This window comes from Pseudophryne corroboree, chromosome 5, assembly GCF_028390025.1.
Source record: "Pseudophryne corroboree isolate aPseCor3 chromosome 5, aPseCor3.hap2, whole genome shotgun sequence".
NCBI lineage: Eukaryota > Metazoa > Chordata > Amphibia > Anura > Myobatrachidae > Pseudophryne > Pseudophryne corroboree.
In genome coordinates this window covers 111,017,677-111,034,858 of record NC_086448.1, presented here as the reverse complement: position 1 = coordinate 111,034,858, position 17,182 = coordinate 111,017,677, and the positions used below count along the sequence as shown (strand labels likewise).

The following is a 17,182-nucleotide window of genomic DNA, read 5'->3' as shown; positions in this document are numbered from 1 at the left end:
ACACACTAATAGATATATCTGCAGGTCAGTTGATCTGCAGATATATCTATGGACGGATCGAGCAGTGTGTTCAGCATACACACTGCTCGATCCGTCGGGTACTGACGTCATGAACTGGGCGGGCGTGTACACATGCCCGCCTAGTTCAGCTGTCAATCACCGCCGGCCGCCGCAGCATGTGTACGGGCGGTCGGCCGACCGCCCCGTACACACACAGCGACGCGCCAATATATCGGTAGATATATTGGCCGTCGGCTGTGCTGCGCGGCCGACGCGATACGTTTGTGAACGACGGAGTTCACAGACGTATCGGCCGTACACACTGGCCGACGGTCCCGCGATATATCGGCCGTTCAAGAGAACGGCCGATATATCGACCAGTGTGTACGGGCCTTAAGACTTGAGCTGGGCACACACTGGCAGATATATCTGCAGTTCAATCGATCTGCAGATATATCTGCTGATGGTGGTTGTTCATACACACAGAAAGATGCGCCAATTTATCTTAAAGATATATCTGCTGTTAAATCTATCTGCAGCTATATATGCAGATGGGGATTGTTCATACACACTGAAAGATGCACTAATATATCTGCAGATATATTGGTCATCTGCTGTGTTGCACAGCAGATGCAGTATATCTGTGAAAGACGTCTTTCACAGACATATTGCTTGTACACACCTGCAGATCAGCAAAAGATATATTGGACAACCAACTGATTGGCCAATATATCTGCCAGTGTGTACCCAGCATTGGAGAGAAATAAAGTCGACGGAGATAAAGTATCAACCAACTAGATGCTAACTGTCATTTTTCAAACCAAGCCTATAACATAGCAGTTAGGAGCTGATTGGCTGGTACTTTATCTCTGTCCACTCTATGGGGGTAATTCAGACCTGATCGTAGCAGCAATTTTGTTAGCAGATGGACAAAACCATGTGCAGTGCAGGGGAGGCAGATGTAACATGTGCAGAAAGAGTTAGATTTGGGTGGGGTGTGTTCAAACTGAAATCTAAATTGCAGTGTAAAAATAAAGCAGCCAGTATTTACCCTGCACAGAAACAATATAACCCACCCAAATCCACATCTCTCTGCACATGTTATATCTGCTAACACATTTTCTGCTACGGTCAGGTCTGAATTAGGCCCTATCTCTCTGCAAGGGTTAGTACATAGGCCCCTTTATCAGCAGTTGAATACTGGTGACATCTGCATGTACAATAAATACAGTTGAGAAGAGCGCAGTTGCAGTGTCAAAATGACACATGTCTAACACCTTCCAATATCCCCAATATTAGTTTGGCAGTCATTAGTTGTGGTGGTCCAGAGGGTTGTGACTAAAATTGAATGACATTGTAACGGGAGGTTGGGGGGGGGGATTTGTGGTGCGGATGAATGGGGGCATGGCTTGGGTGGATAGGTAATGTGACCTTTTGTCCATATTTTCCAATAAGAGATGTTTTGTAGTATGCCTTTTTTAAAAGAGAATCTGTCAGCATATTTGCCATTGGTTTTATTTTTTTACGACAACATCTTCTGCTCAACTACCCATAAACATGGCCTATCTGCACCACTGTGCATCAAGGTGCATCCACCTTTGCCTCAAACCTTATGCTCCAGGCTTACATCAGGTGTACTTATATCCAGATGTGACTGCCCGTTATGCCTCAGGAGTAAGGAGGCGCAAATATCAAATCTGCAATTTGTTTTGGAGGGATTATGACAGTAGATATTTGCATATTTTACACTTAGGAAATAGGCTTCATACTGCACTATATTCTCTGTAACTGCCAGGAAGCACAGTGCATAAAGAGTTCTCTATATTACATGCTCCCGGGAACAGGGCACAAAGCCCTGTGTAATAGCTAAACACATACGCAATAGAAAGCTTTTAAAATGTAGGTTATTATCATCATGAGGCATACAGCGTCGCTTCTTTATATGGTATTTGATACATTCTAGGTGTGGATCACAGACACACGTTTCCCCTTATTTAAATGCATTTGGGGGACTGTTATTGCAATGTGCGCACTGGGCCCACTAATGTAGCATAACATTTGGTCCATGTGCCAACATTTGGAGGACTTTTAAGGTTGTGTTAGGAATCTTTTTCTCTTGTTTGTGTGGAAATATTTTTATATTATTATTATTATTATTTGTTTTTTTATTATTATTATTATTATTATTATTATTATTATCAGCAGCAGCAGCATTACAGAGCTGGATCTGTTTCTGGAGTTTATATACCACTTGTTTTGAGTATTATTTCTTTTAAAAAATAGTGCGTTCCTTTTCATAGTTTAGCTGTGGGCTCCAGGGGCATTCACTCAACCTCTCCCTACTTGCCAGCCTTCCCCGACCCTTTCAGGTCTAGCATCATTGAACGACAGACTCACTTGCTTTACCCATCCGTCGCGCCATACTTGAGTAAATATTGCTGTGTAAAGTGCCATGGGTTCATGGGATCTGGTCCAGTGACTGGATAAATCTATATGTCTGATACAAGTCACAGCATTCCCAGATGTCTCGGGGAGAAGAATAATTGGAGTCTTAGTACCTGGTTTTATCAAGTACTTGCCTAAGACTCTTGTTGTGCAGAAAGAAAAAGCCAGTCAGTTCCTGGTGATATATTGCAGCAGATGCTTTGTCTTTGGTCCTCTGAAATATGACACACAGTTTTCTTCATACTAAATGCTGCATTAATTTACAAGGTTGGAGACAAATGTGGCAGTCACATTTCACAGGAATAGCCATCTGCTGAAGAGGGATTTACCACAGACAACTACATCAATAAAAGGAGAACTTTTTCTATTGTCACCGTAAAAAATGAATCGTATATCTTCGGCAAAGATAATTTCTCCGCCATAAATAAGAGCAGTATTTGCAAAGCTCTGCCATACAATTAGTCATGTACAGGATACAGAATTTATTTCACACTTAAATGGCATGACTGAAATCAGAGAATAAATGTGTGATGTGTAAGCTGATGGCGTATTGGGCCGATTCAAAGGTGGTTGCAGCTTCAGTGGTGGAACGCAAGTGGACAATCTTTTAAATCTATGTATGCATCTGAGTGGCACTGCACACGCGTCTCAATGGTTTACTGATGGCGGTCACAGATACCAGAGAGGAGGAATTTTGGTGGGCGGTCCTGGGAGGTAACAGGGGGTTGCTAGTCAGACAAGGGCATGTCGCAGACAGCGACTGTCTAAAGACAGAGTTGCAATGGGCCAGTGGCCATGTTTGGACGGACATTCTGAGCAACCGTAGGGCTTGCGTAATGTCTAATGGTGCAACCCATGTCCGTTCTATGTTGCATCTTTACAAGCAAGCGGTGGAAATTTGTTATAGTAGTGCGTACAATGGCACTGCCGCACTGCAATAATGTCCTCCTCTGAGGGAGGCCCATTATAACAATCGGATACATCTTAAGAGTTTATGGATTCTTATTGAGTTTTTGTTTCCTACATTTAAATATATGGGGAAGATTTATCAAACCCACTAAAAAAGGACATATTCGATTCTAGCTGTCAATTATCTATCATGACATCTAGAATCTGTTTGGTTGCTATGGGCAACATATCAACTTGCTTTCTTTAGAAGGTTTGAAAAACATTCCCCTAGGTTCATAGGGGTAAATCTACTAAGATGGACGTTCTATTTAAGATGGGATGTTGCCCATAGCAACCAGATTCCAGGTATTATCTTCTAGAAGGTGCTAGATAAATGAGATGTAGAATCTGTTTGGTTGCTAAGGGCAACATCCCATCTTAAATAGAACTCCCATCTTGGTAAATTTACCACATAGTTGGTGACCTTATGGCTGCCCCCTCCAAGTTGACACATCGGTGGGAGATTCAGAGAAAGTGGCCTTGCCTAATGGGGCATTGGCATTGTGCAGTGGGGAAGGGGGGGGGGAGAGGGGGGGGGGGGCTATAATCATGCAAATTACGTCATCGTCCACCTGGTCCACCCACTTTACTCGGTAAGTGGGTGGATGGGTGGTGGGGTGCTGGCGGTTGTATGAGAGTTGTAAATAGATAACATAAGACAGTTGCATAGCATAGGTTTCCTGTTTGGCCAAACACGTAGGAGACTGAAGGTTATCTCCGTTTACTGACATTAGAAAGCCACACTTGCAGTAATATTTGGTAATATTAGTACATAACATATGGGGGAGTTTTATAACATGATGCAAAGAGAAATTGTGTTGTGTAGCAACCCTTAGAAACTAATAAGAAAATCGGCTTTTAGCAGCTAATGTTGTCGGGCAAATAAAAGCTGACATCTGATTGGTCATCATGTGTGACAGACAGCACACTGTTACTGCTCAGGTTGTTAAATAAGGCCCAAAGTCTCGTTATCTCTCTCATTCCTGACATAGGGCCTAATTCTGAGTTGATCGCAGCAACAATTTTGTTAGCAGTTGGGCAAAACCATGTGCACTGCAGGGGAGGCAGATATAACATGTGCAGAGTGAGTTAGATTTGGGTGGGGTGTATTCAAACTGAAATCTAAATTGCAGTGTAAAAATAAAGCAGCCAGTATTTACCCTACACAGAAACAAAATAACCCACCCAAATCTAACTCTCTGCAAATGTTATATCTGCCCCCCCTGCAGTGCACATGGTTTTGCCCAATTGCTAACAAACTTGCTGCTGCGATCAACTCAGAATTACCCCCATAGTGCAGTGGTAAATGGTTTTTGCAATTAACATCTGGTCAGTGAGTTAATTTTGCTAATTTGTGTGCAGGCTCTATACAAGCAGAAACATGATGCAGAAAAGGGAAAATCAACGTATGCGCAAATGCTGGAGCCTCCTGAAATGAAACATGCAAAAGAAGTGAACAAACACCAGAGTAATGTGAGTAATTATCCTATGTAATGGTAAGAATGTTTCCACATGAGATTACCCAAGACAGCTCATATATCCTATGAATTGTGTGAAATCAGGGCAACAGTGTGCTGTGCTAGACTTCCCATTGTAACTTTACTACAAAAGGAAACAGAGGAATTAGCATATTAATGAGGTGGGAGATAAATATTTCAACAACCACGCATGTTACGAGAATGAAAATGAACACACTACATGTCATTACATCCTGTTCTTAATAGAGATGAGCGGGTTCGGTTTCTCTGAATCCGAACCCGCACGAACTTCATGTTTTTTTCACGGGTCCGAGCAGACTCGGATCCTCCCGCCTTGCTCGGTTAACCCGAGCGCGCCCGAACGTCATCATGACGCTGTCGGATTCTCGCGAGACTCGGATTCTATATAAGGAGCCGCGCGTCGCCGCCATTTTCACACGTGCATTGAGATTGATAGGGAGAGGACGTGGCTGGCGTCCTCTCCATTTAGATTAGGGTTGAGAGAGAGAGATTGACCTGAGGCTGTGATACTGTAGAAGAGAGTGCAGAGTTTAGTGACTGACGACCACAGTGACCACCAGACAGTGCAGTTGTTTGTTTTATTTAATATATCCGTTCTCTGCCTGAAAAAAACGATACACACAGTGACTCAGTCACATACCATATCTGTGTGCACTGCTCAGCCCAGTGTGCTGCATCAATGTATATATATATCTGACTGTGCTCAGCTCACACAGCTTATAATTGTGGGGGAGACTGGGGAGCACTGCAGTGCCAGTTATAGGTTATAGCAGGAGCCAGGAGTACATAATATTATATTAAAATTAAACAGTGCACACTTTTGCTGCAGGAGTGCCACTGCCAGTGTGACTAGTGACCAGTGACCTGACCACCAGTATATATAATATTAGTAGTATACTATCTCTTTATCAACCAGTCTATATTAGCAGCAGACACAGTACAGTGCGGTAGTTCACGGCTGTGGCTACCTCTGTGTCGGCACTCGGCAGCCCGTCCATAATTGTATATACCACCTAACCGTGGTTTTTTTTTCTTTCTTTATAGTCATACTAGTTACGAGTATACTATCTCTTTATCAACCAGTCTATATTAGCAGCAGACACAGTACAGTGCGGTAGTTCACGGCTGTGGCTACCTCTGTGTCGGCACTCGGCAGCCCGTCCATAATTGTATATACCACCTAACCGTGGTTTTTTTTTCTTTCTTTATACATACATACTAGTTACGAGTATACTATCTCTTTATCAACCAGTCTATATTAGCAGCAGACACACTACAGTGCGGTAGTTCACGGCTGTGGCTACCTCTGTGTCGGCACTCGGCAGCCCGTCCATAATTGTATATACCACCTAACCGTGGTTTTTTTTTCTTTCTTTATACATACATACTAGTTACGAGTATACTATCTCTTTATCAACCAGTCTATATATTAGCAGCAGACACAGTACAGTGCGGTAGTTCACGGCTGTGGCTACCTCTGTGTCGGCACTCGGCAGCCCGTCCATAATTGTATATACCACCTAACCGTGGTTTTTTTTTCTTTCTTTATACATACATACTAGTTACGAGTATACTATCTCTTTATCAACCAGTCTATATATTAGCAGCAGACACAGTACAGTGCGGTAGTTCACGGCTGTGGCTACCTCTGTGTCGGCACTCGGCAGCCCGTCCATAATTGTATATACCACCTAACTGTGGTTTTTTTTTCTTTCTTTATACATACATACTAGTTACGAGTATACTATCTCTTTATCAACCAGTCTATATTAGCAGCAGACACAGTACAGTGCGGTAGTTCACGGCTGTGGCTACCTCTGTGTCGGCACTCGGCAGCCCGTCCATAATTGTATATACCACCTAACCGTGGTTTTTTTTTCTTTCTTTATACATACATACTAGTTACGAGTATACTATCTCTTTATCAACCAGTCTATATATTAGCAGCAGACACAGTACAGTGCGGTAGTTCACGGCTGTGGCTACCTCTGTGTCGGCACTCGGCAGCCCGTCCATAATTGTATATACCACCTAACCGTGGTTTTTTTTTCTTTCTTTATACATACATACTAGTTACGAGTATACTATCTCTTTATCAACCAGTCTATATATTAGCAGCAGACACAGTACAGTGCGGTAGTTCACGGCTGTGGCTACCTCTGTGTCGGCACTCGGCAGCCCGTCCATAATTGTATATACCACCTAACCGTGGTTTTTTTTTCTTTCTTTATACATACATACTAGTTACGAGTATACTATCTCTTTATCAACCAGTCTATATTAGCAGCAGACACAGTACAGTGCGGTAGTTCACGGCTGTGGCTACCTCTGTGTCGGCACTCGGCAGCCCGTCCATAATTGTATATACCACCTAACCGTGGTTTTTTTTTCTTTCTTTATACATACATACTAGTTACGAGTATACTATCTCTTTATCAACCAGTCTATATATTAGCAGCAGACACAGTACAGTGCGGTAGTTCACGGCTGTGGCTACCTCTGTGTCGGCACTCGGCAGCCCGTCCATAACTGTATATACCACCTAACCGTGGTTTTTTTTTCTTTCTTTATAGTCATACTAGTTACGAGTATACTATCTCTTTATCAACCAGTCTATATTAGCAGCAGACACAGTACAGTGCGGTAGTTCACGGCTGTGGCTACCTCTGTGTCGGCACTCGGCAGCCCGTCCATAATTGTATATACCACCTAACCGTGGTTTTTTTTTCTTTCTTTATACATACATACTAGTTACGAGTATACTATCTCTTTATCAACCAGTCTATATTAGCAGCAGACACAGTACAGTGCGGTAGTTCACGGCTGTGGCTACCTCTGTGTCGGCACTCGGCAGCCCGTCCATAATTGTATATACCACCTAACCGTGGTTTTTTTTTCTTTCTTTATACATACATACTAGTTACGAGTATACTATCTCTTTATCAACCAGTCTATATATTAGCAGCAGACACAGTACAGTGCGGTAGTTCACGGCTGTGGCTACCTCTGTGTCGGCACTCGGCAGCCCGTCCATAATTGTATATACCACCTAACCGTGGTTTTTTTTTCTTCTTTATACATACATACTACTACGACATCTCTTTATCAACCAGTCTATATTAGCAGCAGACACAGTACAGTGCGGTAGTTCACGGCTGTGGCTACCTCTGTGTCTGCACTCGGCAGGCAGTCCGTCCATAATTGTATACCACCTAACCGTGGTTTTTTTTTCTTTCTTCTTTATACATACATAGTTACATAGACATCTCTTTATCAACCAGTCTATATTAGCAGCAGACACAGTACAGTACGGTAGTTCACGGCTGTGGCTACCTCTGTGTCTGCACTCGGCAGGCAGTCCGTCCATAATTGTATACCACCTAACCGTGGTTTTTTTTTCTTTCTTCTTTATACATACATAGTTACATAGACATCTCTTTATCAACCAGTCTATATTAGCAGCAGACACAGTACAGTACGGTAGTTCACGGCTGTGGCTACCTCTGTGTCTGCACTCGGCAGGCAGTCCATAATTGTATACTAGTATCCATCTCCATTGTTTACCTGAGGTGCCTTTTAGTTGTGCCTATTAAAATATGGAGAACAAAAATGTTGAGGTTCCAAAATTAGGGAAAGATCAAGATCCACTTCCACCTCGTGCTGAAGCTGCTGCCACTAGTCATGGCCGAGACGATGAAATGCCAGCAACGTCGTCTGCCAAGGCCGATGCCCAATGTCATAGTACAGAGCATGTCAAATCCAAAACACCAAATATCAGAAAAAAAAGGACTCCAAAACCTAAAATAAAATTGTCGGAGGAGAAGCGTAAACTTGCCAATATGCCATTTACGACACGGAGTGGCAAGGAACGGCTGAGGCCCTGGCCTATGTTCATGGCTAGTGGTTCAGCTTCACATGAGGATGGAAGCACTCAGCCTCTCGCTAGAAAAATGAAAAGACTCAAGCTGGCAAAAGCAGCACAGCAAAGAACTGTGCATTCTTCGAAATCCCAAATCCACAAGGAGAGTCCAATTGTGTCGGTTGCGATGCCTGACCTTCCCAACACTGGACGTGAAGAGCATGCGCCTTCCACCATTTGCACGCCCCCTGCAAGTGCTGGAAGGAGCACCCGCAGTCCAGTTCCTGATAGTCAGATTGAAGATGTCAGTGTTGAAGTACACCAGGATGAGGAGGATATGGGTGTTGCTGGCGCTGGGGAGGAAATTGACCAGGAGGATTCTGATGGTGAGGTGGTTTGTTTAAGTCAGGCACCCGGGGAGACACCTGTTGTCCGTGGGAGGAATATGGCCGTTGACATGCCAGGTGAAAATACCAAAAAAATCAGCTCTTCGGTGTGGAGGTATTTCACCAGAAATGCGGACAACAGGTGTCAAGCCGTGTGTTCCCTTTGTCAAGCTGTAATAAGTAGGGGTAAGGACGTTAACCACCTCGGAACATCCTCCCTTATACGTCACCTGCAGCGCATTCATAATAAGTCAGTGACAAGTTCAAAAACTTTGGGTGACAGCGGAAGCAGTCCACTGACCAGTAAATCCCTTCCTCTTGTAACCAAGCTCACGCAAACCACCCCACCAACTCCCTCAGTGTCAATTTCCTCCTTCCCCAGGAATGCCAATAGTCCTGCAGGCCATGTCACTGGCAATTCTGACGATTCCTCTCCTGCCTGGGATTCCTCCGATGCATCCTTGCGTGTAACGCCTACTGCTGCTGGCGCTGCTGTTGTTGCTGCTGGGAGTCGATGGTCATCCCAGAGGGGAAGTCGTAAGCCCACTTGTACTACTTCCAGTAAGCAATTGACTGTTCAACAGTCCTTTGCGAGGAAGATGAAATATCACAGCAGTCATCCTGCTGCAAAGCGGATAACTGAGGCCTTGACAACTATGTTGGTGTTAGACGTGCGTCCGGTATCCGCCGTTAGTTCACAGGGAACTAGACAATTTATTGAGGCAGTGTGCCCCCGTTACCAAATACCATCTAGGTTCCACTTCTCTAGGCAGGCGATACCGAGAATGTACACGGACGTCAGAAAAAGACTCACCAGTGTCCTAAAAAATGCAGTTGTACCCAATGTCCACTTAACCACGGACATGTGGACAAGTGGAGCAGGGCAGGGTCAGGACTATATGACTGTGACAGCCCACTGGGTAGATGTATGGACTCCCGCCGCAAGAACAGCAGCGGCGGCACCAGTAGCAGCATCTCGCAAACGCCAACTCTTTCCTAGGCAGGCTACGCTTTGTATCACCGCTTTCCAGAATACGCACACAGCTGAAAACCTCTTACGGCAACTGAGGAAGATCATCGCGGAATGGCTTACCCCAATTGGACTCTCCTGTGGATTTGTGGCATCAGACAACGCCAGCAATATTGTGTGTGCATTAAATATGGGCAAATTCCAGCACGTCCCATGTTTTGCACATACCTTGAATTTGGTGGTGCAGAATTTTTAAAAAAACGACAGGGGCGTGCAAGAGATGCTGTCGGTGGCCAGAAGAATTGCGGGACACTTTCGGCGTACAGGCACCACGTACAGAAGACTGGAGCACCACCAAAAACTACTGAACCTGCCCTGCCATCATCTGAAGCAAGAAGTGGTAACGAGGTGGAATTCAACCCTCTATATGCTTCAGAGGTTGGAGGAGCAGCAAAAGGCCATTCAAGCCTATACAATTGAGCACGATATAGTAGGTGGAATGCACCTGTCTCAGGCGCAGTGGAGAATGATTTCAACGTTGTGCAAGGTTCTGATGCCCTTTGAACTTGCCACACGTGAAGTCAGTTCAGACACTGCCAGCCTGAGTCAGGTCATTCCCCTCATCAGGCTTTTGCAGAAGAAGCTGGAGACATTGAAGGAGGAGCTAACACGGAGCGATTCCGCTAGGCATGTGGGACTTGTGGATGGAGCCCTTAATTCGCTTAACAAGGATTCACGGGTGGTCAATCTGTTGAAATCAGAGCACTACATTTTGGCCACTGTGCTCGATCCTAGATTTAAAGCCTACCTTGGATCTCTCTTTCCGGCAGACACAAGTCTGCTGGGGTTGAAAGACCTGCTGGTGACAAAATTGTCAAGTCAAGCGGAACGCGACCTGTCAACATCTCCTCCTTCACATTCTCCCGCAACTGGGGGTGCGAGGAAAAGGCTCAGAATTCCGAGCCCACCCGCTGGCGGTGATGCAGGGCAGTCTGGAGCGACTGCTGATGCTGACATCTGGTCCGGACTGAAGGACCTGACAACGATTACGGACATGTCGTCTACTGTCACTGCATATGATTCTCTCAACATTGATAGAATGGTGGAGGATTATATGAGTGACCGCATCCAAGTAGGCACGTCACACAGTCCGTACTTATACTGGCAGGAAAAAGAGGCAATTTGGAGGCCCTTGCACAAACTGGCTTTATTCTACCTAAGTTGCCCTCCCACAAGTGTGTACTCCGAAAGAGTGTTTAGTGCCGCCGCTCACCTTGTCAGCAATCGGCGTACGAGGTTACATCCAGAAAATGTGGAGAAGATGATGTTCATTAAAATGAATTATAATCAATTCCTCCGCGGAGACATTGACCAGCAGCAATTGCCTCCACAAAGTACACAGGGAGCTGAGATGGTGGATTCCAGTGGGGACGAATTGATAATCTGTGAGGAGGGGGATGTACACGGTGATATATCGGAGGGTGATGATGAGGTGGACATCTTGCCTCTGTAGAGCCAGTTTGTGCAAGGAGAGATTAATTGCTTCTTTTTTGGGGGGGGTCCAAACCAACCCGTCATATCAGTCACAGTCGTGTGGCAGACCCTGTCACTGAAATGATGGGTTGGTTAAAGTGTGCATGTCCTGTTTTGTTTATACAACATAAGGGTGGGTGGGAGGGCCCAAGGACAATTCCATCTTGCACCTCTTTTTTCTTTTCTTTTTCTTTGCATCATGTGCTGATTGGGGAGGGTTTTTTGGAAGGGACATCCTGCGTGACACTGCAGTGCCACTCCTAAATGGGCCCGGTGTTTGTGTCGGCCACTAGGGTCGCTAATCTTACTCACACAGTCAGCTACCTCATTGCGCCTCTTTTTTTCTTTGCGTCATGTGCTGTTTGGGGAGGGTTTTTTGGAAGGGACATCCTGCGTGACACTGCAGTGCCACTCCTAGATGGGCCCGGTGTTTGTGTCGGCCACTAGGGTCGCTAATCTTACTCACACAGCTACCTCATTGCGCCTCTTTTTTTCTTTGCGTCATGTGCTGTTTGGGGAGGGTTTTTTGGAAGGGCCATCCTGCGTGACACTGCAGTGCCACTCCTAGATGGGCCCGGTGTTTGTGTCGGCCACTAGGGTCGCTAATCTTACTCACACAGCTACCTCATTGCGCCTCTTTTTTTCTTTGCGTCATGTGCTGTTTGGGGAGGGTTTTTTGGAAGGGACATCCTGCGTGACACTGCAGTGCCACTCCTAGATGGGCCCGGTGTTTGTGTCGGCCACTAGGGTCGCTTATCTTACTCACACAGCGACCTCGGTGCAAATTTTAGGACTAAAAATAATATTGTGAGGTGTGAGGTATTCAGAATAGACTGAAAATGAGTGTAAATTATGGTTTTTGAGGTTAATAATACTTTGGGATCAAAATGACCCCCAAATTCTATGATTTAAGCTGTTTTTTAGTGTTTTTTGAAAAAAACACCCGAATCCAAAACACACCCGAATCCGACAAAAAAAATTCGGTGAGGTTTTGCCAAAACGCGTTCGAACCCAAAACACGGCCGCGGAACCGAACCCAAAACCAAAACACAAAACCCGAAAAATTTCAGGCGCTCATCTCTAGTTCTTAATAGGTACATTTACGTGAAGATTGCTTTCTCGTGCGAGTTTAGTCTGTTTTGCAAATTCTCAGATTTACTAAAGACAAACACGTGTGTAAAATCACGATTGTGTCTGAAAAACGTGTCCAAACACATTTCAATACACCATCGAACCAACTTGCAGATATTTTTTATAGAAAAGAATAAAACACCTGGATTTGCTAAGTATCGTTTTTGGTAACATGGAGCAAACTCGGACTAAAATATAAGTTTCAAATAGACATGCCTGTGAGCTGCATGTTCTGCCGAAGCCTGCATAAATCAATGTGATCTGCCGCGCATCTGTACGATATTGTGTAAGTAAATGGTTAAAAAAAAAACGTATAACCAGCACTGGGCCAAATAGCTGGTTCTTCAAATGCAAGGAAATGTTAGGGGGGCAATGCCATAGTCAGTGGACATGCTTCACAAGGACTCCCCGCCCGAGGTATACTCCAGGCCTGTGCTGGGTCACATGTAGAAGTTGCAGTTATATTGTCCGTTTCAGTGGGACTACAGGTGCCAGCAGCCCTTACTGCCTGGGCATGCTGGCACTTGTTGTTCTCTAAGGGGGATATTCAATTGTTTGAAAAGTCAGTTGGGTGTCTGTTTTTTCCTATCTAATAGACAGGAAAAAACAGGAAAAAACAGACACCCAACCGACTTTTCAAACATTTGAATTCCCCCCTAAGTGTCCAACATTCGGGGCAGACTTGCTATGTGCATTTCCAGCAAATCTGCAAATACAGAAATAGATTACATTAAATATGGAAATTCCCAAAAGCGGAGCTTGCACCTGAGATTCAATTATTATTATTATATTATATATAAATATTATTTATTTATTTATTAACAGTTATTTCTATGACAACAGCATGTTACTTGCGCGTTACAATTGTTATGTAATAATCGTACAGCTTTCAGTACATTGTATGTGCAATAAATAGGTAATTTAAGTCTGAAAACAGAAAGTAATTTACAAATGATTTAACTAAAGCATTAACTGTTGTTTATTCACAATAACAGCGCAGAACAGGCTTTTTTTTACTTTACTTTTAAGAACATACAGTACAGGGCAGACAGTTATATTTTGTATTACTGATTGCTCTTGCCTTATAACTTGCAGTGTTCCTGCTTTGTTGCAGGTGTCCTATAGAAAGGATGCACTGAATATGCACACATACACGGAGGTGCTGGACAGGCCGGACATACAGAAGGCCACAGAGATCTCCAAGATCATCAGCAATGTAATCAGTTTATTGTTACCATGTTTTACATTTATTTGCTTACATTTTCTTGGATGGATACAAACTGCTAAAAATAAGTGTAAATTGAATGGAAATCATAGCCCCTATTTGGGGATCAGTATGATATACCGACGTGTGGTATCCCGACGCTCAAAATACAGACGCCTGGATACCGAACATAGAAAGACCGACAGGGGTGAATTAAGGGTGTTCTACCCTCTCCCCACACCCCTACCACTATCCTCCCCTCCTTGTGCTTAACCCTAACCACCCCCCGCAGGCGCCTAAACCTAACCCCCCTTCCCGCAGCTTAAACCTTACCCTCCCACCCCGTAGTCTAATCCTATCAGAGGAGGGTGCCTAACCCTAACCCCCTGGGATGCAGCCTAACCCTAACCCTTCCCCTGCAGCCTAAAGCTAATCCCCCCCCCCCCCTTCCCCACCACCACCACCTACTGCCTTACCTCTGCTGCGGTGCAGTCTCTCATTCGGGATGCCGGTTGTCAGGATTCCGGTTGTCTTGGTCCCTTTCTGGATGCCGGTGTCGCAATTCAGACTGGTGTCGAGATTCCGGCGTCGGTATTCTGACTGCCGGGTTCCCGACAGCCGGGATGCTGACTGCATCCCCCTATGTGATGTTTCCGCATGCTTTTCGTATATAAGAAAAGACTATCAAAATAAAAGATCATCAAACCTTCAAAAAGAGATCTCCTCTAGTCTCCAAACCTTTATACGTTCCCTGAAAACTCATCTCTTCAGACAAGCCTACCAAATTCCAGACCCACCCACATAACCTTCAATGCTTCCCTATCCAGTTACATCCTCTCTGTACAGTCCACATAACCTCACATTTTGTCTTCCAACATTGCTGGGTGATCATATCATACAACCCATTAAGAACCTAGCAATCTGGTGGCCCATTATGTAACAGGTAGCATCTATCCTTGTGTATATCAATGTCTATTTCTCTATAGATTGTAAGCTTGCGAGCAGGGCCTTCCTACCTCTGTCTGTCTGTCTGTCTTTGACCAGTTTTGTTCTATAACTGTTGTTCTAATTGTAAAGCGCAACGGAATATGCTGCGCTATATAAGAAATTGCTAATAAATAATAATAATAATAATAATAAATAAAGAGATAATGTGGAGAAATTGCCCATAGCAACCAATCAAATTGTGACTATCGTTTAGAGTTTCATGGTTATCATTTCCAATCAGATGTTGGCTTCATGGTTATCATTTCGAATCAGATGTCGGCTTCATGGTTATCATTTCCAATCAGATGTTGGCTTCATGTTTATCATTTCCAATCAGATGTTGGCTTCATGGTTACCATTTCACAGTCTACAAATGACAGACTCCACTTCTCTTTTTTGATACTGTACATCTAACTCGGCTCAGATTCTGTAGCTTCTTGTTGCAGGTAGCCTGTTCTCAAACAGCTGTATTTCATGTTTGTCCACTCCAACACCAGCTCCATGACAACCTAGTACCGTATGTCCTAACACAGAATGCATATTTGTCTCCCCATGTAGATTGATTACAAGAAAGGCAGAAGCGACATGGACAAGGAGCCCACAGTGGTTGGAAGACCGGATTTTGAGCATGCAAAAGAAGTTTCAAAGCTCTGCAGCCAGGTAATGTACTGTAAGATCCCAGTGTTCCTTGTTACCTTACCTTGCTGACTGGACACAGCAAATTCAGTATTTCAACAGGACTGTTTTTTACCCCCAGCTGCCACCCAAGTACCATTAACAGCACCAACAGGAGCTGATAACAGCTTCTCTGCAGTCACAACTGATCAGTTCATTTTAGAGTATGTTCAAAAACTAAATTAGTCCGAGACTGCTACTGGCGGTCAGCTACAGACAGAACACGTGGCAGGCCAGCTTGTAAGAGTGCTGATGATAGATGGATTTGTCCAGTTCGGCCACCCAAATGACTGTTGTCCATTTGCATAGTGGATGATCAGGATCAACCTGATAAAGTTGCATTAATTACAATGTTTTAGAATATGATTAATTTGATAAAATTGACTACATTAACCAAGTGTTGGACAGCGAGTGACAGTATATAAAATAATTTCAATCAGGTTAGATTTGATCTGAGGGTTGAAAAAATGTGTCTAGACCCTTACATAGTAGTTTGTGCAACCGTGTATGTTTTTTTTAAATGTCATTTACACGATCATTTCAATTTCATCCTAATCTAAACAATTCAAACCTTCATTTGTGACTCCAAATTGCTTGCAGATCTGATTGGATTTAAATGATTTCACCAGGTTGGATTGTAAATGGTCAGCATTATTCACTGATCATCCTTGTATTAGGAAGGAAGGTCTAGGGATAGCCATCATTGAGTTAACCATCGATGGTCACCATTGATACGTAACGATGGCATGAAACCATTGACAGTGAGCCATCAACGGTTTGTATCCATCAATAGCTGGCACTGCTGGGGATCATGGGGCAAGGAGGTCCAGGGGTGAGGTGTAATGATCTTATGAACAGCTGGTGCTTAGAAACGCAAAGACAAGCTCCATGCTCTCTGCAACAAGGGGGAAGAAAACCATTGCTAACAGGAAGCCTTCTATGGCAAAACCATTGACTATAGGTGGTTTTCCATCGATGGTCAATAGCCATCTCTAGGGAGGTCTAAAGTTGGATACATGGTACATACATTGACGTATCTTCATATAATGTGCGTAAGGAGCACACGGGCCCCTGTGCTTCAATACTTACCTCTCTGGAGACCTGCTTCGGCCGCAGCAGCTCTGCAAAATCACTGCACATTTTCCCTGCATTTTGCGCATGTGCAGTAGGGAAATAGCTGGGAGAATGGCTGCCATGCATGTGCAGTAGACTCTAGCACAGCACTAGAGTCTACAAGAGCTCAGACTGCTGGCTAGAGAAGAGGGGTCCTTTCCTCTCTTAATACGCCCCTGGGTACTTGATTCGAAATGACAAGATCACCAAGGTGACTTGTTTGCTGATAGCACAGTGTATACAGCTATGTCTTTAATTTTAAGGATACAGAACACAAAAAAAAGTTTATGTAATATGAAAGCACATTTGAAAAACTCATCAACACATATACAAGCTTTCCATGCCATGACAGAATTGAATGTTTTATGTACTGTACGACAGTCACACTTGCCTACTCGCCAGGAATTTTATGGTATTGCAATGCAATTCATG

The 17,182-nt window shown here is 44.1% G+C and overlaps 1 protein-coding gene and 1 long non-coding RNA gene across 9 annotated transcripts in view; one reads left to right on the top strand and one right to left on the bottom strand.

The window, feature by feature from the left end:
• NEBL (nebulette) overlaps positions 1-17,182 on the top strand; it is a 463,458-nt gene that overhangs the window by 312,506 nt on the left and 133,770 nt on the right. For 4 of the 7 annotated variants that reach the window (XM_063921562.1, XM_063921561.1, XM_063921560.1 and 1 more), the window contains exons 6-8: positions 4,756-4,866; positions 13,886-13,987; positions 15,521-15,622. The exons of 2 other annotated variants lie outside the window; for them this stretch is intronic. In XM_063921562.1, coding sequence (XP_063777632.1) covers positions 4,756-4,866; positions 13,886-13,987; positions 15,521-15,622 — 315 coding nt within the window. Of the gene's footprint in view, positions 1-4,755; positions 4,867-12,628; positions 12,724-13,885; positions 13,988-15,520; positions 15,623-17,182 lie in introns of all 7 variants that reach the window. One more of the 7 variants, XM_063921565.1, reaches the window with a different exon arrangement.
• The window catches only part of LOC134927308 (uncharacterized), a 134,563-nt gene that overhangs the window by 102,797 nt on the left and 14,584 nt on the right, over positions 1-17,182 (bottom strand). The window lies entirely within an intron of this gene.